We start from the raw sequence: 21,705 nt of genomic DNA, 5'->3' as shown, positions 1-21,705 counted from the left end.
ATTCTTGCCCCAGAGTCACCAGGGAGACTGCTTGGAATCTGGCCCCACATTCTCGAAATTCAGGGCGAGATCTGACAAAGGTTCCCTCCCTTTACCTCCCTACCATCTCACTTTGGGGGAAGGAAGCCACCGGATAGGCCAGCCTTCTGACTCCGACCCACGGAGGCCTGGGGTGGCGGAGGACACTGCCTGAGGGGTTTGGTGCCACACATCCTGTTGGACCTGCATCAAGCAGTTCCTGCCAGGCCCCGGGCTCTCCGTTTCCCTGTCTGCATCTGGGAAAGAGGAATGGGTGGGGGTGCTGTCTAGGGGGATAGGGTTAGGAGGAGGCAACCAGACGACCCTTGGCTAGCAGGGAAGGGCTTGACTTGAAAATCAAGGTGTTAAGAGATGGCAGGTAATTCGGGCACTTGGCTCTCATTCTTTCTCAGACCTGGCTGTAGACCTCAGTTTCCCCATCTTCTACAGTTGGAATCTGATCGTTTGGGGCTCTCTGATGAAGGCTTCTGTGTAAGGTATTTGAGGAAGGGCATGAAGGAGCTCGGAGCAGAAAGGGGTGGGCAGACTGTTTTCTCCCTCCCAGTTAACAGCCGCTTCCTCCCGAGGGCTCCGGTTCCAGCCCCTCCCCCAGAGGCTCAGGTGCAAGTTTGCACGTCCACCAGTCCCCTTATCTGCCTCCGGGGGATTTGGGTCCTGCTGGGATTTTTCCAGCCCGGGCACCTTCCTCAGGAGGATGAGGTTTCCTTAGAGGCCAGCAGCCCTCTGGTCACCAGGCTGTGTCACCTTCGGCAGTTCCTAGGCCACCAGCTTGAAAGCAGGCTGGGGGCCTTTGAGGGCGGGGGCCAGTGGAATCCCACAGGCCCAAAGAGGGTTGGGGGTGGGGGACAGGGAAGTATTTACACTTCCATCGCCTCCAGGCTGCTTCCCTAGATCCTGAAGTCCCCCCAGGCCCCAGCTTTAGGGTGCTCGGGTGCGGGAGAGGTACGGGGCGAGGAGGAGATTCAGATCTAGTCACAAGGCGCTCTGCAGTTGGAAAGGATTTCCATGTGGACAGGAATCATTTCCCCCTTCTTTCGCGTCAGGTTTCCGAATGGCTGAGGGACTTGCCCCAGGCACACAGCTGGGAGCGCGGGGACGACCGTGCAGCCAGCACGTGGGGCTGCATTTCCTTCCGCGCGGCTGTCCAGTCCCCGCCGACCCTCCACCCCCATCCCTGGCTTCGTTTCGGCGGCAGGAAGACAGACCAGCATGTGAACCGGGAGTGGGGGGTGCCGTGTAACCCCGCACCTCGAGCCAGACAGCGTCCCCAGGCGGACGTCTCCGTTCCTCGGCTGGGGGTGGCGGGAGCGTAGGACAGGCCGGGGCCCGAAGGACCCCACATCCAGGCCTCTCCTCGGCTCCCCCGCGCGCCCCGCGCCGCCCGGCTCCCCGCCCCCGCCCCTGCCCCCCGCGGCCCCACTCGGCGCCCCCCCCCCCGCCCGCACACCTGCGCGCCCCTCCCCCCTGCCCGCCCCTTCCCCTCGCCCCCGCCGGGAGTGTCCGGGGGCCGCGCCCAGCCGGGGCCGGACGCGCGTGCAGAGCCGCCCGCCCGACAGCGGCGGGGGGACGCGGGCCGGGATCGCGGGGCGGCTGCAGCGGCCGCGGCCGGGGCGCCGCGTCGGGGCCGGGAGCTGGGCCATGCTGGGCCGGCGGCGCGTCTTCGCCGTGGAGCCGCTCGGCGGCCGGGGTGAGTCGCCCACCCCCAGGCCGGCCCGGGCCTCCTGCCCTGGAGCCGACTCCCGCCCCGGGCCCCGGTCGGTGTCCCCTGCCCCAGCCCGCACACCCCGCCCGAGGCGCCCGGCCTCGCCGCGCGGTCCTCGGCGCCGCCCTTCGGACGCGCTGAGTGCCGGCGCCTCGCACTCTGGAGACTCTCTGGGTTTGGGCGTTAAACCAGCCACCACCTTCCATCCCACTCCCTCCGGGCGCCACTTCCAATTCCCCATCTGGATCCTTCTCCGCCTAGCCTTTGCCCCCGCCGGCAGGTCCAAAAGCCTCCTCGGCGGCGGCGGACCCGTTCCCGAAGGAGACTTCCTGGCCGACCTCCTTGGCCGGAGGGGCCTGGCCTGGCCCCCAGCTCTCCTGCGTGGCCGGCGGCGAGATGCAGGCGGCCCTCCATCCTCTCCAGCCGTAGTTTGTGCATCATTATTACAGTTGGGGGCCCAGCGCGTGGGTAGGGAGGGCCTGCGGCTGCTTCTGCTTCTCCTCCTACCCGCTACCCCCTACCAGTTCCCGTTTGGGGTTCTTTTTTCCACCCCTCCGCAGGATCTTCACTATTTCTCCTTTAAAAGAACAGAAGCCCACAATGGTTGTAGCTGTTGTTATTTTATTACTCTCTCCCGGGAGCTCTAGGAGAAACTTCATCTTGCATCCTGAGGCTACTTTGGACCCCAGGCTTCCCGCTTTGTGCCCTTTCCCGACTCCCTGAAGGTGGAGGTAGGGTCGTAGTCATACTGCCCGGTGGGGAGTAGCTGAAGAGACTGAGCTCCCCATTCACGACCTGGAGGTCTTAGGCTGACCCTGGGCGCCAGAGCACCAGGGCTCCCCAGAAGAAAGCGGCTACTCCCTCAAAGGAGGACGGCCATATAAGGAGCTGATGAATAGGACGTGCAAGGCTTTGCCCATAACCTGGGTCTGTGATCGTTAACAAAGACTATTTGTGCAGGGAACCCGTCCTACCTTCTCCCAGCCAGGGATGGGGAGATATATGGGCGGGGCTGTGGCTGTCCAGTCCTGGCCCCTCCCTTCACTTCTGGCCCAGGACACTCCTCCCCTGGGAATGCTGCCAGCTTCCAGGAATGATGGGGGTGTTAGGGGCAGCCTGCCCAGCCTGATACTGACTGTCCTTGCAGATGGGGTTGGCGAGGACCTGGCACACGGCTGTGTAGTACCTGGAGTCAGCAGCACCTACAGACGGATCCCGGACGCTGTTCAACTTTGCTCCCTGGACTCCTGGAAAGGGGATGGCCAGCTAAGAGGCCTCAGGAGGCAGGAGCCACTTCTCAAACTGGCTTCCCGGGACTCAGGAGTGGAGATGGTGGTTGGGGACAGCCCCTTGGCCACCTCACCAGGCCTTTCTCAGGATTCTCTGGACTTTGAGCCCACAGGGAACCCTGAGCCCCTGGCTCTTGCTGCCACGGAGCCTTCTGCCCACCTAGGCCGGCTCCTGGCCAACTGTAAGCTGGAGCAGGTGCTGGAGCGGTCCCGCCAGCTCCCGACTTCCCTTGTCAGCATGTCACAACACCCCTACTCCCTGAAGCCACCAATCGAGCCTGAATTGGAAATGCCCCTTTTTGGAGCAGGGGAACAGGAGGCCACTGAGGCAGAAACTGACCCAGAGGCAGGCCTGGAAGGAGCAGAGGTGGTGAGTACCAACTCTCAGGGCTGGGTGAAGATAGCGATGCAAATGGGCCTTTTACACGGAGGGGTGGGTTTCTGGCTGGTGGGGCCTCCCTGACCTGTTCTCCTTGGCGCTTTCTTGGGGTGGGGCATTCCTTGCCTCTGATTGATGGGTTGTGTCCCGGCTTCTTGCCTCAGCCCACTTGCAGCTGTGTGGAGATGGGCAGTATGGAGGCACTGGGGAGCCAGTTCGCGGGGGGGGAGGGGGGGGTCCTCTCCCTGGCCTCTCTGTTCCCGTCTGCCTAGGATGGGAGTCTCCTTGAGTCCAGAAGTCTTCCTTACCTCACTCTGTCCCACAGGTCGGGGGCCTGGGGCCCGAGGCCTGGGCCTGTCTCCCAGGGCAAGGGCTCCGCTATCTGGAACACCTGTGCCTGGTGCTGGAACAAATGGCAAGGCTCCAGCAGCTCTACTTGCAGCTGCAGATGCAGAGGCCCCCAGGGGTGAGTGAGCCGCAGGTGAGTGGGGGAGGCAGAGGAGGGCTGAGACCCCTGCAACCAGGGCTGCCTTCAGAACAGGCTCAGCCATCTAGTCACGTCTTGAGTACCCGTCTCTCCTGTGCACAGGATCCTGAAGCAGAGGAGAAGGAGGAGGAGGAGGAGGGGCAGCACCAGCCACCAGCCCTGGCCCCTTCACCTCCACCTTCTTGTGCCCCAGGCAGTGAGGTGCAGGAACTGCTCAGCCAGACCCAGGAGATAGGTGAGGGGCAATTGTATTTCCCTATGTGTCTTGTCTACCCAGGCACCCGCTGTTCCCCCCCCCCCCCCCCCACCCCGCCCCGGCCCAGGCAGCCCTCCTGAGCCCTGGTTTTGATGGGTGGCTTCTTGTTTCTGGCCCTGGATAATCTGATTTTCTTTCTGAAGGGGCAAAACCAGCTTCACTCCTAAAGGTAGGGGTTCCCAGTGCCAACGCTCACAGGCTTTTAGAAGCTTCAGCAGAGCCAGCTCATATCTTCCCATCCTCCCAGGGACACAAGGTAGGTGATGGGTATTTCTGGAGGCAGGTAATAGGGTGGAGTTGGGGATATGGGGTGGTTGGGTTTGTAGATGCCCTGAAGGCCAGAAACTCTGGGAAAATGACAGAATTCCTGATTGCAGCAGTCCTAGTTGAGGTGACTGCTATCTCTGGGAGCTTGGTCAGGGGTATGTTGTGGGGAGGAGCTCTGTAGTGTGATCCCCTCACCCTATGCTCAGCGGGATCTCTTCCACTGGAACAAGGTCAAGGTCCTGCTCAACCGGATCCGTTGGAGAAGCTCAAAACACTCTGAGTCCCCTGCCCCTCCTGATGGCCCTGCCCCAAGGTGAGTCCTGTGGCCCAGCCCAGGTTAGGGCAAAGGAAGGAGCCTGATGAAGCAAAAAAACTGAGATAGTAGTGCCATCTGTGGGTGGGTTTTTTTTTTGTTGTTGTTGTTGTTTTTTGTCTCTTTGAAATCTGAGAGTTGTAGATAGTCTTGGCGAGGGAGGGGGGAAGAAACAGAAAGTAGTTAAAGCGTCCCATTTACGGATGAGGAGGATGGGGACTGGGCTGGAGGAGGAAGTTGCTTTCCCGAGTCTCCATGCACGGTGAGTCAGTGACAGAGCCCGGACTGGAACATGGGAAATTCCCCCCTCATGCAAGCCCAGCAAAAGACCTCAGCCCTCACAGCTGAACCCTAGGCCACTTCCCAGATTTGTTGGGAGAGCAAGGTTGGGACGCAAAGGATTCCACAGTAGATGATGGGGGATAATGTGGAATAATTCTGTGGGGTTAAGAAGCACCACGTCAACATCGCCTGGCTCCCTGGGGCAGATTAGCAATGTTCCATCAACTCTGGGGCCATTGTTACCTTCATTTCCTCCTCCTGGCCTAACGCTTCCTTTCCTTTTTCACAGGATGGAGTCAAGGGGCGTCTCTGAAAGACCTCCATGGCAGCCCCTCCGGAAGACCTTTATGCCATCATTTGTGGTTAAGAAGCAACGAGCCAAAAACCTTTCTGTATGCTGAGACCTCCTGGTGCAGGGACATGACCCTGGGTGGAGGGTTATGCAGTGAAGTCACCTTCCTCGCCCTTTGCCCTGTTAACTGTTTCTGGGCACTGCCAGGAAAAGCTGCTGATGCTCACCCTTCTCTCTGAGGAGAGGGCTGGACCTTTCTCCTCTGGGCAGCCTGGCAGAGGAGCCCTGTCCCCCGAGAGCCCCAGGGTGCGGCAGCCCCTGGGCGCCTTGCTGGTTGCCAGGAATCCCTGGGCCTAGACAATGTGAACTAACTTATTTGCCAGGAGTCCATGGGGCGTGTTTGGCCTGGTGATCTACTGGGGCCTAGCATGTCGCAGATGTGTATTTATGCAAAATGATACGTGTATCTCTGCAAGTCTCACTGTTGTGGACTGGCTGGGGCCAACCATGTCTTCTGAATTATGCATTCAAAGGGTCCGCCTGGGTGTGGCAGAGGATGGAACTGACATTCATTCCTCAGAGGGCAGTTCCTGATTTGGAGTCTTGCTTTCCTCCTCATATCTTCATGGGCAGCCCTGGGACAGAGATGGGAGCTCTCTTGGGTTCCTCTGCATTGAGTCTTCCCTGTGGAGCAGAGCCCCTGAAGACTGCACCTGGAATAGAAAGGTCAGGGAAAACATGGAGAATAGCAGAGTGAGCTTCAAGGTCTGTTTTAGCTGCTTTGGTCCCTAATAACCGTAACCCATCCGAGCTGAAACCAGAGACTCATACTAGCTTTTAGACCTTGACAAAATCCCTTAATTTTTCTGAGCCATAGCTTCCTACTTAATCTCCCAAATGGCCTAATGATAACTGCCCTACCTACCTACCTCACAGTCTTTTTATGAAGATAAAACGAGATGAAACTGTCTCAGAGTGCTTTGTGAATGTTAGGTGAACAGGCAGGGGAAGGGTATGGGTGTTGGAAGGAACCCAAGCTGGAAGGATGATGGGAAGGCCAGAGGATAAGGGAGTACTGGAGTAGCTAATGGAGACTAAACTGGCCAGTGATTAGCAGCAAGACTGGAAGCAAGTCACTTCACTGAAGTCTCAGGTTTCCTGGGAATTGGGGCACCAGTTCCTGACCTTACCTTCCAGCCTTGTGAGGACTAAAGGAAATGTTTCCTTTTTTTTTTTTTTTTTTTAAGAAACTCTGAGAGATAGCACAAGAGTGCATGTGCATGTGGGGTGAAGGGCACAGAGAGAGAGAGGGAGGAGAGAGAGAATCCCAAGCGGAGCCTGATGCAGGGCTCCAGCCCACAAACGTGAGACCATGACCTGAGCAAGAGTTGGATGCTTAACTGACTGAGCCACCCAGGTGGCCCTGAAGGAAATATTTCTGAGAACATTATAAATGTCTACTAAAATGTTGTGGTGGTTTATTTACTACAGTCTGGCAGGTTCCTAGCTAATTGAGAAAGGGCAAAAGTTTAGTCTCCTGTAGATATTCAGAGGGCAGGAGGGGAGGTTGTGTGTGTGGGGGGGGGTGGGGTAGGGATGCTGTCAATGGAAGGGCAGGGCTAGGGATGAGGTCGCTGGCTTGAATCTGACAGGACTGCCTCCTAGAAATGGCCCTGATCAGGCACCCTCCTCCTTTATTCAGGAGGGGCTGGTTCTCTTGCGGCTGCAGCCCTGGGGTCTGTCAGAATGAGGCCAGATGTGGGGTGGTAGGTGCTCTCTTCTATTTGGGGGTCCAGCTCCTGCTGTCTTTGGACAAGGAACCAAATCTCTAAAGCCTACTTTTCTAATGGGACACTTAAACGAGGACACCACGGAGGCCCAGCTTCCTCACGCGCATACGATCGGGGAAGGTGCATTTCCGTTCCACAGTTGGAGCGGGATGGCAGGCGGGTGTTGGGGGAAGGGAGAAGTCGGTGGAGAGGAGGGAGGGACCATATCCGGGAGAGTGGCAGCTTCCGACCAGTGGTCGCGCTTCCGGAGAGGCGCTTCCGGTGGTGGCGGCAGCAGCGGCTGTGGTGGTTCCGGGTGTCTTTGTCCCCCCGGTGTCGCGGCCCTGGCCCGCAGGTGGGTTGGGGGGCCCCCTGCCGCCCCTCTGCCCCTTCGCCCCTCTCCCGGTCGAGGGGCTGCGAGGGCCGGGCAGCAATGATGCACGGGCCGCGGAAGGGGCCGAGCCCCCCTTCGGACTGCAAGTCCCGTCTCCCTGGCAACGGCCTCGGCCCTGGGGGCGGGCGGGAGGAGGAGAAACCGCGCGCCTTCGTCCTCCCACGGTGGCCCCGCCGCGGCCCGGCCCGGGAGGCCCGGTGCCGGCAGCTGCCGAGGCGGGAGCGGAGGCCCAGGGAGCAGGAGGGCGGGCGGGCGCGCTGGCGGATTCGCGTTCGGCCGAGCCACAGGGCTACCTTCACACCAGCCCGTCCGGGGAACAACGGGCCGGGCTTCCGGGGAGAGGGCCCACACCTTCCCTCCGGCACCAGCCTCCTCCATTTTTCCGGGCCTTGCGTGGAGCATTTTGGCGGATGTGTTTGAATGAATGAATGTCACCGGGGCTCTTTCCAATCCCCCCGTCTCCCCAAGCATCTGCGGGTGGTGCGGCGTCGTGAGAGGAGCGCTAAGTTGTTGGGAGACCTGGGTGCGAGTCTCAGTTTTGTCACTAACTGGTTCTGTGACCCTGGGCAAGTCTCTTAATGTCTTTGAGCTTCAGTTTCCTTTTCTTTCAAATAGCTTGACAGTATCACCCACCACCAATTTATTGTGAGGGCATACTGGAACAATGTAATTTTTTCGTTTACTGCTCCTCTTCATGTTCTCTCCACCTCCATTCGTTTTCGGTACCCATCTCACCTCTATTAAGATGTTACTTTTGCGGGGAGGTCGATGGAAAATTTCCCTCTAGGCTGTTAACTTAACTTCTTTTTCGATTAAAGGTTTTTTTTCTAAGACTCTGAAAGAGGACAGCATTCCCAATGTCCCAGTTTAAGCGCCAGCGGATCAACCCGCTTCCAGGGGGACGCAACTTCTCAGGTGACCACCTTTATCCCTGCTTGGCTTCATACTGAGTAGTGTGAGCTTTGGAGATAGTCTTTTAAAATGTGGCTTTTGGGGTTACCCCGGGTGGAGTGTCATTTACTGCCAGCGTTTAGTAGGAAAATAGGAGATGAGCACAGCAGTGGTCAGTGAAACCCTCCAACCCAGTGGAGGAGTTGGTTGGAGCCACTTTGTCCTTTGGGTCTACGGTATCTTCTGGCTGACTCTGGTGCTCAAAACGGTAGGCGCACCTCCTGGAGATTGCTTCTCTGTCCACATAGGCGCAGCTTCAACATCTCTTCTGGGCCCTCCTCCTGGTTTGCTCACTCCTCCTGTGGCCACAGACCTGTCCCAAAATGCCAGGCACCTTCAGGTAGGTTGGCCATTTTTTCTAGTGAGGTTCAACGCTTGAGACTATCCCAGCACGCATGGGTGCCTGGTGCTTTCATTCTTGCATCGCTATGTTCATCCTTCCTGACACTCTTGGCCTGGGCCAGGATGGAGGTGCCTAGACACCCCTAAGTTCTGGCTCTAGGGGAGTCTTTAGGGTGCTTCTTGGAATTAGAGAACTGGAAATCCTGGAAGCTTATGACCTCAGAATCAGCGTGATCCATCCCCCTTCCCACGCCCCCGCAACAGAATTATAACTACTACACACGTATGCCTCCTTCACGTGAACCTTGATGCAGTGCTCTGTTGAACCCGGTGCGGTTCAGCTGGAGAGGAGACGCTAACGGCAGAGTGTGGACAGATGCTCTCTATGACTTTCAAACTGCACTATTCTCTTACAGGGTGGGGAGAAGCAGCGGGTCTTCACTGGCATTGTTACCAGCTTGCATGACTACTTTGGGGTGGTGGATGAAGAGGTCTTTTTTCAGCTAAGGTAGGCTTGAGGTTAGTCCCCTTCTGGAAATGCTTATTCAGTTCAGTTCTGTCACCACGCTGGCGGGACCCCTCTAAAGCCATTGCTTTGCTGTTTTTATGCAAGGTGTGAGAAATCTTGATGGGAAGGGCCTCATAGGGGCAGTCAAGGTGGCTTGGCCAGGGTCTCTCTCCTGACTGGGTCTCCTGGCTTGTGTGCTGGCAGTGTGGTGAAGGGCCGGCTGCCCCAGCTGGGTGAGAAGGTGCTGGTGAAGGCTGCATACAACCCAGGCCAGGCAGTGCCCTGGAATGCTGTCAAGGTGCAAACGCTCTCCAACCAGGTATTCATCTTTCCTCAGCATGTGCATTAGAAAGGGGAGGGAGGGAAGCCCCTGTGGCCTGAAAGCTGGGCAAGAACCTTACTTTTGTTGAGGGGTGGGGCTGCATCTTTCCAAGGTGGTGAGCAGGCCAACTATGGGACACCCTGACTTTCCTGGTTACTGTTCTGCAGCCCCTGCTGAAATCCCCAGCACCTCCCCTACTACACGTGGCAGCCCTGGGCCAGAAGCAAGGGATTCTGGGAGCTCAGCCCCAGCTGATCTTCCAGCCTCACCGGATTCCCCCGCTCTTTCCTCAGAAGCGTGCGTACCAGTGGTGTGGAGGTTGGGATTTGGCTTTACAGGGTCCTCTGGCTGAATGGGCCTGTAACTCTCAGGTGTTGCTCCCAGAATAGAAGTGGGTACTTCTGTCACTGGAAGAAAGGGACAGGGAAGTTGGGTGGATATTTAGGATTTGCAAGTCACCAGCCGTTTCTTCTCTGCAGCTCTGAGTCTCTTCCAAACATCCCACACACTTCATCTGAGCCACCTGAACAGATTTCCTGCTCGGGGCCCTCACGGACGATTGGATCCAGGCCGAAGGTAAGAGAATGGTTAAGCAGGGAAGATATTTTATTTGTTTCTAGGAGCAGTGTCTCTTTGCCACCTGCTGATGTTATCGTTCTCTTTCCGCAGCTAGATTTCTCTTTCTAGCTAGGCTCTTCACCATGAAATAGGCCAATGCATTGAGGTGTATGTGCAAATATTAGAACTTTATAAACTGGTTCAGCAAGCAGGGATTTGATGCAGTTCATCTTTCAAAATACCATATTGAATTTTTAAAATATATAATTTTCCCTTTTATTTCTAGTCAAGACTGAGGTGTCAAAAAATCGAAACTATTAAGAAAATAGTAATTGTCCAAAAAAAGTAACATTGTAGTATAGGTTTTAATTTCTGATAGAAAACATGTTTCTTTATATACACTACACAGCAGTGTAGTGTTAGAATGTGTATGTTGTACTCTGCCCAGAAGCCCAGGCCTGTGCCTGGATCATGCAGATAGACTCATGGCCCCTGGGCAGCTGGCAGAGTGGATTTGGGGCTTTGGAGGTGTCCTAGGCCATCTATTGTCTGTGAACTTCAAGGACTGTCTGAGCATGCTGCCTGTTCTCTCTGGCTCGTGTGTTCCTTATCCCGCCTTACTCTCTCCCTAAAAGATTTTGTTTATAATCCTTAAGAGTTAAGCTCTGGACTAGTTTGCTTAAGATTGGTTTTAGTCCTTCTGTTGTTCCTTGTTTTAATTTTTTATTATGGAAGTTTGTAAACAGAAGTAAAATAAATAAAAAGATGATGAACCCTCATATACCTACCATCCAGCTTCAATAAGTATCAGTGTTTTCCATCTACTCCCTGCCTTAAACTTGTTTTTTTGTAAGATTTAAAAAAATCTTTTATGGCAAATTTTATATAGGTTGAAAATGCACAAATCTCAACCAATTTTGACAAATGGAAAATCTCATGTAACCCTCACCCCAATTAAGATATAAACCATTTTCGTCACTCCAAAAAAGTCTCTCATATTCAATTTCGTTTTTGAAGTGAGAACTCTACTGATGAGGAAGATCCCCGATGCCAGTAGATTATTACGTAATGAAGGCTGAGAATGAACTCCAATGTGAACTCTTAAAAGGAGCACGGAATAACTCAGGGAAAAAGTGTAGGCAGAGGGACGTAGTCTGCTGAAGCTAGTGGTGGCTCCCTGTGGCTGGCTAGGCCATTATGATTTCTAACTAGGAGGATGGTCTAGTTGTAGATCTAGGATTGTTCTCTGTGCCCCCCCCACTACATGAAACACCGTCTTGTTCTCAAGTGACCAGTATATATATTGCACACACTTACACCCCTTGTCCCTGTGCATTTCCTGGCCTTCAGCTTCCAGGACTTTCTACGTCTCACGTTCTATGAGTTTATTGAAGGCTTCATTACCAAATCACAGCAAACTCCCTCAGGGATAATGTAGCTTGGGTGGAAATCAATGGCTGCTATTGACTTCTTGCTTTAGGTTCCAACTCAGTCTTTCTGTACAGTCATATGCATTGGATTGTCCTGGACATGCTAAGCCCTGTGCAAGGCCTGTGTGCCATTACTTTTTCCATAATGCTTCAGTGTCATGGTTTCTAGGGAAAGGCAGGGAGATACACCATTAGTCAATCTGCAAAGTAGGAGAGGGGCAGTAGGAGTTCAGGCACTCTGGGACAACAAGTTTACAAAGGAGTCGAGCTACGTTAGCATTTTGGCTGGAAGCCAAGTTTTATTTTAAATTTCAGGTTCTGGGATGGAGGGAACAGTGTCTCCGCTGGACTGCCAGTACTGAACTACTGAGGTTTTTGGACAGGTGTACCCAGCGGGATATGCCATCTCCGTACCCTGCTGAGGTTACAGAGATGTCTCCCACTGGTACTGCTGTCCGCTGTGTTCCTGACGATTCACAGTAAGGAGAGAAAACTGGCCATTGATTCCAGGATTCAGTGGGACGTCCGGTTTCACTAGGGGTTGACAGCATTTCCCAAAGAGTTCACTGCAGTCAGGCGCGAGCTGGAGAGGGCTGTCAGAATGACTCTGTTAGAAATGTGGAAGCTGACGTTCTGTAAAGGCGAGATTAGAAGGCAGCTTTTGGATGGAGATGCTAATGAGCAGGGAAATGAGCCAGGCACATAGAGAAAAGAAGAAAACCTCTGTGTTAAATGTAATGAACTCAGATGCTCAGGGCTATAATGACAAGGGAAACAGTGCAGGCAGGTCTGAAGGGAAGAGCAGAGGCCTTCTGGTAAACAGACTGCAGGCAGCCCAGTTACATGCCAGTTGATTTTACTTCTTTCTAGACACAGGAGTTTTCCCCTCACCAAATCGCCATTTTTTTAATGGTCTAAAGGTTTTTCTCTTTTTTGGGGAGGGGAGAGGCAGAGGAGAGAGAATCTTAAGTAGGAGTCAGATCTCACGACCATGAGATCATGACCTGAGCCGAAGTCAAGAGTCGGACGCTTAACCAACTGAACCACCCAGGCACCCCTCTTCTATTTTTATTTATTGACTCCGTAACATAGTGATACTATAATAAGTGTTGTATCATAGAAATGTATAAAGTAGTACATGCTATTATATAAAGTTACAAAATAGTATAAAAATGTGTCATTTCCTCTTTCCCTTTAAAAGGTAACCATTCTTAAACACCTTTAGAAAATAATTTTGGAAAGAGAAATTACCACAATTTTTTTCCTATGTTCTTTTGTGGTCTTTATATATGAGCATACTTTTTATAACTTTAAAAAATTAAATTTTAACTTTAGAGTCCAAATTACTATTTTTTAAATATTTAATTTTTTTTGAGAGAGGGGGAATGAGTGCACATGCACACGTGTGAGGGGGGTAGGGCAGAGAGAGAGAGAGAGAGAGAGAGAGAGAGAGAGAGAATCCCAAGCAGGCTCCACGCTATCAGTGGCAGAGCCCCAGGAGAGGCTTGATCTTGCGACCAAGAGATCATGACCTGAGCCGAAATCAGAGGCTTAACCAACTGAGCCATCCAGGTGCCCTAGAGTCCAAATTATTTTTATACATTGTGATTAAGGTGATGAAACATTTTTTCCATATTGCAGCGTAATCCTCATGATTGTTTTAACGGCTGTATGATTATTGTATTTATTTACTATAAAAGTTCAGGTGTTGCTGGATATGAATGTGGTTTTCTTACTCTTGGTTTGAATTTTTTCCACTGTTTATAACCTCTGTTTTTCTTTTGAATTAACTTCCTTGGGATAAATTTTCAAGAGTGGAATTACTGGATCAAAGGGTTTGAGTGGTTTTTTGTTTTTTGTTTTTTTACTTTAATGTGTATTGTTTAGGGTTTGTTACGAGAATGGCCTCTTAATAAAACTTGCTTTATAGAACCCTTTGCATGGTAGCATATATGTGTCTCATGTTAAAAATCAGTTAAAATCTTTGCTTATTTCAAAAAATTATGTTTCCTGCAATTTTTAAAGTTCAGAAAAATATAAAAAATAAAATTATAAGTGTTACCAGTCAGAGGTGTTTTTCATTTACACTTTCTCTCTCTTTTTTTTTTTAAAGTAATCTCTATATCCAATGTGAGGCTCAGACTTACAACATTGAGATCAAGAGTCCCATGCTCCATGGACTGAGCCGGCCAGGCGCCCCAATACTTTATTTCTTTTCAGTTTTTAAAAGCTTAGTTTGCACAGTTGAGGCACTACTGTATACATATTATCATGTATTAGTCTTTTTGTTTATCATGGGTGGTTTTCTGTTATCGTAAGTATTTAAATATCCATTTTAATAACTTTATAATTGTGTCACATGGCTGTTAGCATGGCTTCTTTATCCACTTCCTTGATGTTGGGGATTCAGATCGTTTCCAGTTCTTGTTAGGCCAGTGTGTACTGAATCTTAATGTAACAGTGTGGTTTCTTCCTTCCTGTGATGGACCAACTTCCAGCGATGACTATGACTCCAAGAAACGCAAACAGCGGGCTGGTGGAGAGCCTTGGGGTGCTAAGAAACCAAGGCATGACCTGCCTCCTTACCGGGTCCATCTCACTCCCTATACTGTGGACAGGTGAGTGGCAAGGCCGGGGTGGGGGGTGAGGTTCGCAGCTGGTAACAGTTTCTTGTGGAAATGAGATAGAGTCTATGCAAGAGAAAGTGGTTTATATGGGGTCATGTGCTTGGGACCTTTTTGTTTCTTTTAATGTGAGTTTTTCAGTTTCTCAATCTCAGATTTGGACCAGCATGGCACCACTTACATGGGTTCCCTGATAGAACTTCTATGATTTGATTGCCAGAAATAATTATGCCAGGTTATCACTAAGACTTACCGATTCAGAATCAGGTACCCAATACCAGTTCTATTCAAGTAGAAACTATAGATCGTAGGAACCCTGGGACTCGTTTTCCAGGGAACCTCTGAATCCTTTTTCAAGTGCTGTACAGTGTACGAGGACTCTGGCCCCCAAGCCTACCTGTCTCACTTAGCAACTCATTGACTGAGAGGCAGATGAGTGATTCCACATTCCAGCCAGCAGTGGAGAGGCAGGGCTCCAGCCACTGCCCCCGTAGCAAAGTTCACCTAAGCCCAGGCTGAGGTGAGGTGGCAGCCTCCTGTCACCCCCTCCTCAAGGTGGGAGGGAAAGAGGCTGTCACCTCTCTACCTGGCGTCACCAGTTCCTGTCCACGGGGCCAGGCAGGGCCTCTCCTGTGCTCCATGCTGACCCACCTGCCTCACAAGACAGTGTGGTCCCCACATCATGGCGAGGGGTGCGTGTAGAGCCTCCTCAGAATTTAACTGTGAACAATTTGCCACATATAGTGTGTCTTTTTGACATCTATGGAACATCTATGGAACATCTATGGAAACTTCTTGTATGTACTTCTTGTATGTATTTGCTTTTTCATTTAATGCATCTTGGAATTTATTCCATGTTAACATTTGTTAGATTGGTTGCATTCTTTTCAGTAACTACACGATACTCCATTGAATATGGGCAGATGCTTTATTTAGCCAGTTCTCCGTTTTCACTTTTTAATTGTCCTAACACATTGTTGTAATAAACAGTCTTCTACAAATATCTCTGTGAACAGGAGCAAGTATTCTGTTGAGATCAATTCCTAGAAATGGAGTAGCTGGCTCAAAGGGCTGATTTTAAACTTGGACATACATTGCTAGTTCTGTCCAAGAGGCTGTGTGGATCTATGTTCTTGCCAGCGGGGCATGAAGTACTTGTTTCCCCATGCTGCGGCCAGGGTACCTTGTCAAACGTTTCGATCTCTGTCAGTCTCATAGGTGAAAAGTGATACTCTGATTTGCATTTCTTCAATTATGAGTGAGACTGAGCATATTTTCACTGGCTGTTAAGTCTCCTTTTTCTGTTAAGTATCTGTTGATGTCAGTTTTCTCTCAGACTTGTCAACTTTCTCTTAGTCATTTGTGGGCTCCTCATATCAAGACGGTGAGCCTGAGCTGTTGTGGTTGGCAAATGTTTTTCTGTTTTTTCTTCCCCAGTTGGACTTTATTTTACTATGAGAGGTTGAAATGTTTTGGTGGTCAAATCTCATCCATCCTTTTCAGGGATGTCTTCTTTCCCAGATTAGAAAATAATTTGCCCTTTCCCCTCCAAGTCTTTTATAGTTTCATTTTTTATTATTATTACTTTTGTTTATTTATTTATTTTGAAAGAGAGAGCAGGTGAGGGGCAGAGAGAGGGACAGAGGATCCTACAGGCTCCACACTGTCAGCACAGAGCCCAACGTGGGGCTTAAACTCACGATATGGTTCCATTTTTCAAAATAATTTAGACTTGCTCAGTCTGGATCCCTTTGCTTTCCTCCTGCAGCCCCACCTGTGACTTCTTAGAACTCCAGCGCCGCTACCGCAGCCTCCTGGTTCCCTCAGATTTTCTGGCTGTGTGTCTGAGCTGGCTGTCAGCCTTCCCTCTGAGCCAGCCCTTTTCCCTCCATCATCCAAGCCGTATCCAGGTATCTTCTGAGAAGGAGCCAGCTCCAGACACTGGTGCTGAGCCCATCCCTGCAGACAGCGATCCCACTTATAGTTCCAAGGTGAGTGGGCTGAGGTCCTGCCACTTTATCCCATTGTTGGAGGTTGAGAAAGCTCTCGGGTGTGTCCTTCACGCTGCCTCTGCACAGGTATTGCTGCTCTCTTCCCCGGGACTGGAGGAATTGTATCGTTGTTGCATGCTCTTTGTGGATGACATGGCTGAGCCGAGGGAGACACCAGAACATCCTTTGAAGCAGATTAAGGTAAGAGCTGACGTCCGTGAGGCAGGATGCAGTCGCTGGTAATGTCCAGGCCCTCCCTGTCAGGTTTTCAGCAGCTTGGCTTGTAGTCATGAACTCGTAGAAACCAGGAGTCTCAGAGCTGAAACACCACTACCACTCATTTCCCCAGGACAGCACGGCTCAGGATGTTTTGTCAGAAAAAGTTACGTGGCTGGTTCACGTTCACGAGTAGACAGATCCACAGACCTACCCCTCCACTGTTCCCACCCCGTGTGGTGGATTCTTCACTACATCCTGCTGCTTTTATTCCCAGGGGGGTAGGCTGCTTCACGGTGGGAGATCCAGGTAATTGTTGTTGTTCTAATCGCGGATCCATTTTTGTAGTTTTTGCTGGGCCGAAAAGAAGAAGAGGCGGTGCTGGTTGGGGGTGAGTGGTCTCCATCTCTGGATGGCCTCGACCCCAAGGGCGACCCACAGGTGCTAGTCCGCACTGCTATCCGCTGTGCACAAGCCCAGACCGGCATTGACTTGAGCACCTGCACAAAGTGGTGAGTGGCTGCCCCAGGCTTGTCTGTGGCTGACCCACTGTATTGGCGAGACTGTTTAGGAGGTCAAGTTCCTGTGCCTTTCTGACCTGTTAGCTCTCTTCTGTTCCCTAGTCCTACCTCATTGCTCCCTCTGACCCTCCGTAATGGTCACCTTGGTCATGAGCATGACTAGGAATGTGTATGTGTGTTAAGGGGCAGGTGACCCTCCAAGGCTCATCAGCTGTGATCCCTCTGCCATATTAGTGGTCCCTGTTGCTTGTAGCACCTTGGATAGTAATTGTCTGCTTATTTATGTCTCCCCATTGATGAACCATTTCCTGAGGACTTGGGGTCTTTTGTTTTTGTATTTTCAAAGCTTCGTATGCAGTATGTGCTCATTAAGTGTTGGTTGGAAACTGAGGCACTTGCTTGTGAAGGTCATGGGTCAGTTCCTCCTCCTTCCTTTACTGTGAGCAGGTGGCGCTTCGCTGAGTTTCAGTACCTGCAGCCGGGGCCCCCGAGGCGGCTCCAGACTGTGGTGGTGTACCTGCCAGACGTCTGGACCATCATGCCTACTTTGGAAGAGTGGGAGGCCCTGTGCCAGCAGAAAGCCGCAGAGGCAGCTCCCCCACCCCCAGAGGTGTCTGTGGTAAGACCGAGCCTTACAAACAAGGGGGCAAGTAGGTGCCCTGACCCCTGGGCCCGGGTGGTCACCGCTCTTGACTTTTGTCACAGGAAGCAGAGCCTACGGAACAGACAGCTGATGCCTCAGAGCAAGCAGCAGACACCTCTAAACAGAATGCAGAGAACCCAGAGGCCACTGCCCAGCAGGACATGGACACTGATCTCCCAGAGGCCCCTCCACCCCCTCTAGAGCCCGCTGTCATGGCTCGCCCTGGCTGTGTAAACCTGTCCCTCCACAGTATTGTGGAGGACAGGAGGCCAAAAGAAAGGATCTCTTTTGAAGTAAGCACAGGAGTCTAGGGAGGCTGGGTGGCAGGGTGTTTGGGATGGCAGGGCCTGAATATTCCCCTTTTCCTGATGCTCATGGACCCCTGGTGACTTTTCTACCAGGTGATGGTGTTGGCTGAACTGTTTCTGGAGATGCTGCAGAGGGATTTTGGCTATAGGATTTATAAGATGCTGCTGAGCCTTCCTGAAAAGGTTGTGGCCCCACCTGAACCTGAGAAGGAGGAGGCGGCCAAGGAAGAAGAAACAGTCAAGGAAGAGGCCGCCAAGGAGTCCAAGGATGAGGTACAGAGTGAGGGCACGGCCGCCGAGCCAGACACCCCACCGGTGAGTACCTCTGCGCCCGCACGGGCCCTGGGGCTGCACACAGTAGGGCTGCACAGTACCAGGTGCTGCTGGGGGCCTCACGGGGCTCCTCTCCCAGCCCGTGTGCGCCTCACCACCCTGGCACGTCCTCAGGAGCAGGGCACCTTGCTCTCCCACATGGCTGCACAGCCAGGAGGCGGTGTGCTGAGGAGAGGGGAAGCGGCCCGGTGGCATGGGTGACCCGCCAGGGCGGCACAGAAGCCTCAGTAAATAGTGCTGTGGGGAGGACGGGTGTTTGGGCTACTTGATGGCTAACTAGAGTGCTACATTTCCTTAACCCTTTCTAAAGCACGTGGGTCTATTTCTTGCCTAAATGCCATCAAGTAAACGTATAATTTCTTTCGGGACTGAGACTGACTCCTAAAGAAAACTCCAGGTGCCCGGGAGCCGCCCTGGTGTGCTCTGAACCCCACGTAATGAAGTGCAGTAAATGGGAGTGTGTGTACAAAGCCCTTACCACTGTGCCTGAACACGGTTGATACTCAAATGTTGGCTGTTCTAAGCATTAGCAGTTAGAGATGACCGTTCTCATCGTGGTCTGCTTCTAGAAGGAAGATGGGCTTTTGCCCAAACCTCCATCTTCTGGGGGAGAGGAAGAAGAGAAACCCCGGGGTGAGGCATCTGAGGATCTGTGTGAGATGGCACTTGACCCGGAGCTGCTGCTCCTGAGGGACGACGGAGAGGAGGAGTTTGGTACGTGCGGGCACCATACAGCGGCCTCCTGGCTCTGTGGCCGGACTGCCGTCCTGTTACAGCTGTGGGATTTGGGCCCATGTGGTCCCTGCCCCAGGCTTACTGCAGGCTTTCTGCAGCAGGGGCCAAGCTGGAGGACTCTGAGGTCCGGTCGGTTGCCTCGAACCAATCAGAGATGGAGTTCTCTTCTCTTCAGGACATGGTGAGCCCTCTTCTCCTTCCCACATGATTCAGCGAGGCTTATTTCATTAGTAAGGCCTCTAACTCTCTACTGGGAGAGGGGAACTTGTACCATTTGATGCTGGTTGACAAAAGACAGAATGTGGTTCTTGGCTCCCGGAGCGGTATGTTCCTAATATCCGGGGCACTTCAGTATCTCCATCTGGCTGAATGTGATTGAGGTGTCGGACCTAGGGGCGCACTCACTTCCTCTGTGTGTGGACGTGGCCCAGGGGCCTGTCTCCAGGAGGAAGGGTTGCGGGTGTTGTTCGGTCAGCTTGGTTTTCAGAGGGCTACATCCTGGGTGCTTCAGCCGTTGAGAGAACTCTCTGTAGATCTTGTTCATCTTTGTTTCTCTTGCAGCCCAAGGAGCTGGACCCCTCTGCTGTGCTCCCTTTGGACTGTCTCCTTGCTTTTGTCTTTTTTGATGCCAACTGGTGTGGCTACTTGCACCGGCGAGACTTGGAGAGGATCCTGCTTACCCTTGGGCTCCGGCTCAGTGCAGAGCAGGTGCCTTCTCTCCCGTGCCCTCCGCCCTTTCCGAGACGGCCGCCCCTAACATAGTGTGCGCGCACCGGATTCCCGCGCATGGCGCAGAGAGCTCTAGTTCTGGGTGCTTGTGTGGCACGGGGGCAAGGGCTTGCACCTTCTCATCAGTGGGTATCTGGGGCGTGTGTTTTCTGTAGGCCAAACAGCTGGTCAGCAGGGTGGTGACCCAGAACATTTGCCAGTACCGGAGCCTTCAGTACAGCCGCCAGGAGGGCACGGACAGTGGGCTTCCCGAGGAGGTGCTCTTTGGTGCGTCCTGGTGCCTGTAGCCTTCCATAGAGGATGGGCGGGGCACGCTGCTCTCCCCTGAGAACCCTTCTTTCAACCTCTTTCTTGGCCCCTTTTAGGAAACCTGGATCTGCTACCTCCTTCTGGGAAAAGCGCAAAGCCAGGCGCCGCCCCCACAGAACACAAAGGCCTGGTGTCCCACAACGGCAGCCTGATCAATGTGGGGAACCTGTTGCAGCGCGCGGAGCAGCAGGACAGCGGACGGCTCTACCTGGAGAACAAGATTCACACACTGGAACTGAAGCTGGGTGAGTGGTCTGAAGCCACGGGGACCCGGCACGCGTGGGACGTGCAGACGTGTGTGTGGAGATCCCTCCTTACGCACCGCCCTGTGCAGCACTGCTTAGCTTAGCAGCGGTCTTTCTGCTCTTTCCCCACCAGAGGAGAGCCATAACCGCTTCTCAGCCACTGAAGTCACCAACAAGACACTGGCGGCAGAAATGCAGGAGCTGCGGAGCCGGCTGGCCGAGGCCGAGGAGACGGCGCGGACAGCCGAGCGGCAGAAGAGCCAGCTGCAGCGACTGCTCCAGGAGTTCCGGAGGCGCCTGACCCCCCTGCAGCTGGAGATGCAGCGGATGGTGGAAAAGGTGAGCCGCGAAGTGCGAGCTGGCCGTCATGGCGGAAGGCTTGGTTGGGGTGACAGCCGACCAGCATGGCAGCCCTCCTGCCCTTGCCTGGCTTCGCCTCGCCTTCTCCACCCACGGCTCTTGGGGGATCGGTGGGTCGCGGCTGCAGGCCGGTCTCCCAGGAGGAAGTGCTGGTAGTCCTCGCATCTCGGCCCTTCCTCCTCGAGTCCTGATTCTCTTCCAGGCGGACAGCTGGGTAGAGAAGGAGGAGCCGGCACCTAGCAACTGAGGGGCCTGGTGCAGGAGCTGCCCTCCTGTGAGGTCAGCGACGGAGCCTGCTGACGTTCGAGCGCTTTTGGTTCCAGAAAGAAGCTGGAGCAGGACCTGCGAGCCACAGGCAGGGGTGGCTGACCCTACGCTCAGCCTCCGGAGAGGAGCTCAGGCCATCAGGGTGGGGTCTGTGCTGTGTGGGACGGATGCGTGAGGAACCCCGGTTCCACTCAACAACTAAATCCAACACCTTCTGCACCCCTCGAATGTCATTTTGCCCTCCACCTTGGGATTTCTCCTGGGGCCCTTTAGTCTTGTGCTGACTTTTCTCCTGTCCTCTTCCAGTTTAGAATAAGACAGGGGAGGAAAAGGCTTTTCGAGTATGTCACAAGGTCTGATACCAATAAACTGAAGCAGCAGCTGTGGACTCTGGCGGGGGGTGAGAGCCCTTCCTCTGGATGGCACAAGTCCTGCCAGGTACAGGAGCAGGTTCCTGGGGGAAGGGTCTCCCTTGGCCATGGCAGAAATGGAGTCCGTGCTAGCGAACTCTTGCTGTTGGGCTGTGTCTGCCAGAGCACCGTGCTCCAGCCACCCCGGACTTGCCAGAAGAAACCAGCACCTCCCCGTGTTCAGAATGTGGTATTGGCTCTGGCCCAGCCTTTTCCCCTGTTCCCCGGAAGTCTCGCCTCTCTCCATAATCCGTGATTTCAGTTTGACTTTGTATATAAAGTTGGGTTTTTTTTTTTTTTTTTGGCTTTTTGTTTTTTAAATAAACCAAAGTCAAAAACAGGCTAAGTGTCCTCCATGCCTCTTCCCTTCTTCCTCTTCTGGGCCTGCCTGTGCTGCCCTCTTCCTCCTAGTCCTGAGCCCAGCCTCTGCTGGA

General features: G+C 53.2%; 2 protein-coding genes across 6 annotated transcripts; both read left to right on the top strand.

Annotated features, from left to right (window-relative positions):
- The first annotated feature begins 565 nt into the window (after window positions 1-565).
- Window positions 566-6,547, top strand: CUNH8orf58 (chromosome unknown C8orf58 homolog). Of its 3 annotated transcripts, none has more exons than XM_039243810.1 (8): window positions 566-1,726; window positions 2,003-2,209; window positions 2,889-3,400; window positions 3,735-3,875; window positions 3,999-4,131; window positions 4,296-4,408; window positions 4,650-4,732; window positions 5,304-6,547. In XM_039243810.1, the coding sequence occupies exons 1-8, from the start codon at window positions 1,678-1,680 to the stop codon at window positions 5,413-5,415; spliced, it is 1,350 nt and encodes a 449-aa protein (XP_039099741.1). In that variant the 5' UTR covers window positions 566-1,677; the 3' UTR covers window positions 5,416-6,547. The 3 variants fall into 3 exon arrangements, with proteins under 3 accessions (XP_039099741.1, XP_039099740.1, XP_039099743.1); XM_039243809.1 differs by having other exon boundaries at window positions 568-1,726; window positions 3,735-3,890; XM_039243812.1 differs by lacking the exon at window positions 2,003-2,209 and having other exon boundaries at window positions 680-1,726; window positions 3,735-3,890.
- Window positions 6,548-7,327: 780 nt separating this feature from the next.
- CCAR2 (cell cycle and apoptosis regulator 2) lies at window positions 7,328-21,611 on the top strand. 3 transcript variants are annotated; one of them, XM_039243757.1, is made up of 21 exons: window positions 7,328-7,430; window positions 8,288-8,384; window positions 8,669-8,760; window positions 9,179-9,270; window positions 9,475-9,589; window positions 9,760-9,889; window positions 10,072-10,168; window positions 14,079-14,198; window positions 15,973-16,195; window positions 16,283-16,396; window positions 16,760-16,923; window positions 17,380-17,551; window positions 17,638-17,868; window positions 17,977-18,198; window positions 18,786-18,930; window positions 19,053-19,132; window positions 19,513-19,659; window positions 19,836-19,947; window positions 20,046-20,234; window positions 20,368-20,573; window positions 20,797-21,611. In XM_039243757.1, the coding sequence occupies exons 2-21, from the start codon at window positions 8,327-8,329 to the stop codon at window positions 20,839-20,841; spliced, it is 2,754 nt and encodes a 917-aa protein (XP_039099688.1). In that variant the 5' UTR covers window positions 7,328-7,430; window positions 8,288-8,326; the 3' UTR covers window positions 20,842-21,611. The 3 variants fall into 3 exon arrangements, with proteins under 3 accessions (XP_039099688.1, XP_039099686.1, XP_039099687.1); XM_039243755.1 differs by having other exon boundaries at window positions 19,050-19,132; XM_039243756.1 differs by lacking the exon at window positions 7,328-7,430 and adding an exon at window positions 7,739-7,992 and having other exon boundaries at window positions 19,050-19,132.
- The last annotated feature ends 94 nt before the right edge of the window (window positions 21,612-21,705 follow it).

This window comes from Hyaena hyaena, unplaced genomic scaffold (genome assembly GCF_003009895.1).
Source record: "Hyaena hyaena isolate Hyena2069 unplaced genomic scaffold, ASM300989v1 scaffold_230, whole genome shotgun sequence".
NCBI lineage: Eukaryota > Metazoa > Chordata > Mammalia > Carnivora > Hyaenidae > Hyaena > Hyaena hyaena.
The sequence above is the reverse complement of the archived record's forward strand: the minus strand, read 5'-3'. Positions and strand labels throughout refer to the sequence as shown.

What these genes read in the sequence shown, in the direction of transcription:
- CUNH8orf58 (XM_039243809.1), top strand. Translation starts at nt 1,678, where the DNA reads ATGCTGGGCCGGCGGCGCGTCTTCGCCGTGGAGCCGCTCGGCGGCCGG. An exon ending in GTTGGGGGCCCAGCGCGTGG is followed by an intron (nt 2,210 to 2,888) that starts GTAGGGAGGGCC and finishes CTGTCCTTGCAG; the next exon opens with ATGGGGTTGGCGAGGACCTG. An exon ending in CAGCCAGACCCAGGAGATAG is followed by an intron (nt 4,132 to 4,295) that starts GTGAGGGGCAAT and finishes TTCTTTCTGAAG; the next exon opens with GGGCAAAACCAGCTTCACTC.
- CCAR2 (XM_039243755.1), top strand. Translation starts at nt 8,327, where the DNA reads ATGTCCCAGTTTAAGCGCCAGCGGATCAACCCGCTTCCAGGGGGACGC. An exon ending in CCCGCTCTTTCCTCAGAAGC is followed by an intron (nt 9,890 to 10,071) that starts GTGCGTACCAGT and finishes TCTTCTCTGCAG; the next exon opens with CTCTGAGTCTCTTCCAAACA. An exon ending in CCGAGCCAGACACCCCACCG is followed by an intron (nt 18,199 to 18,785) that starts GTGAGTACCTCT and finishes GTCTGCTTCTAG; the next exon opens with AAGGAAGATGGGCTTTTGCC.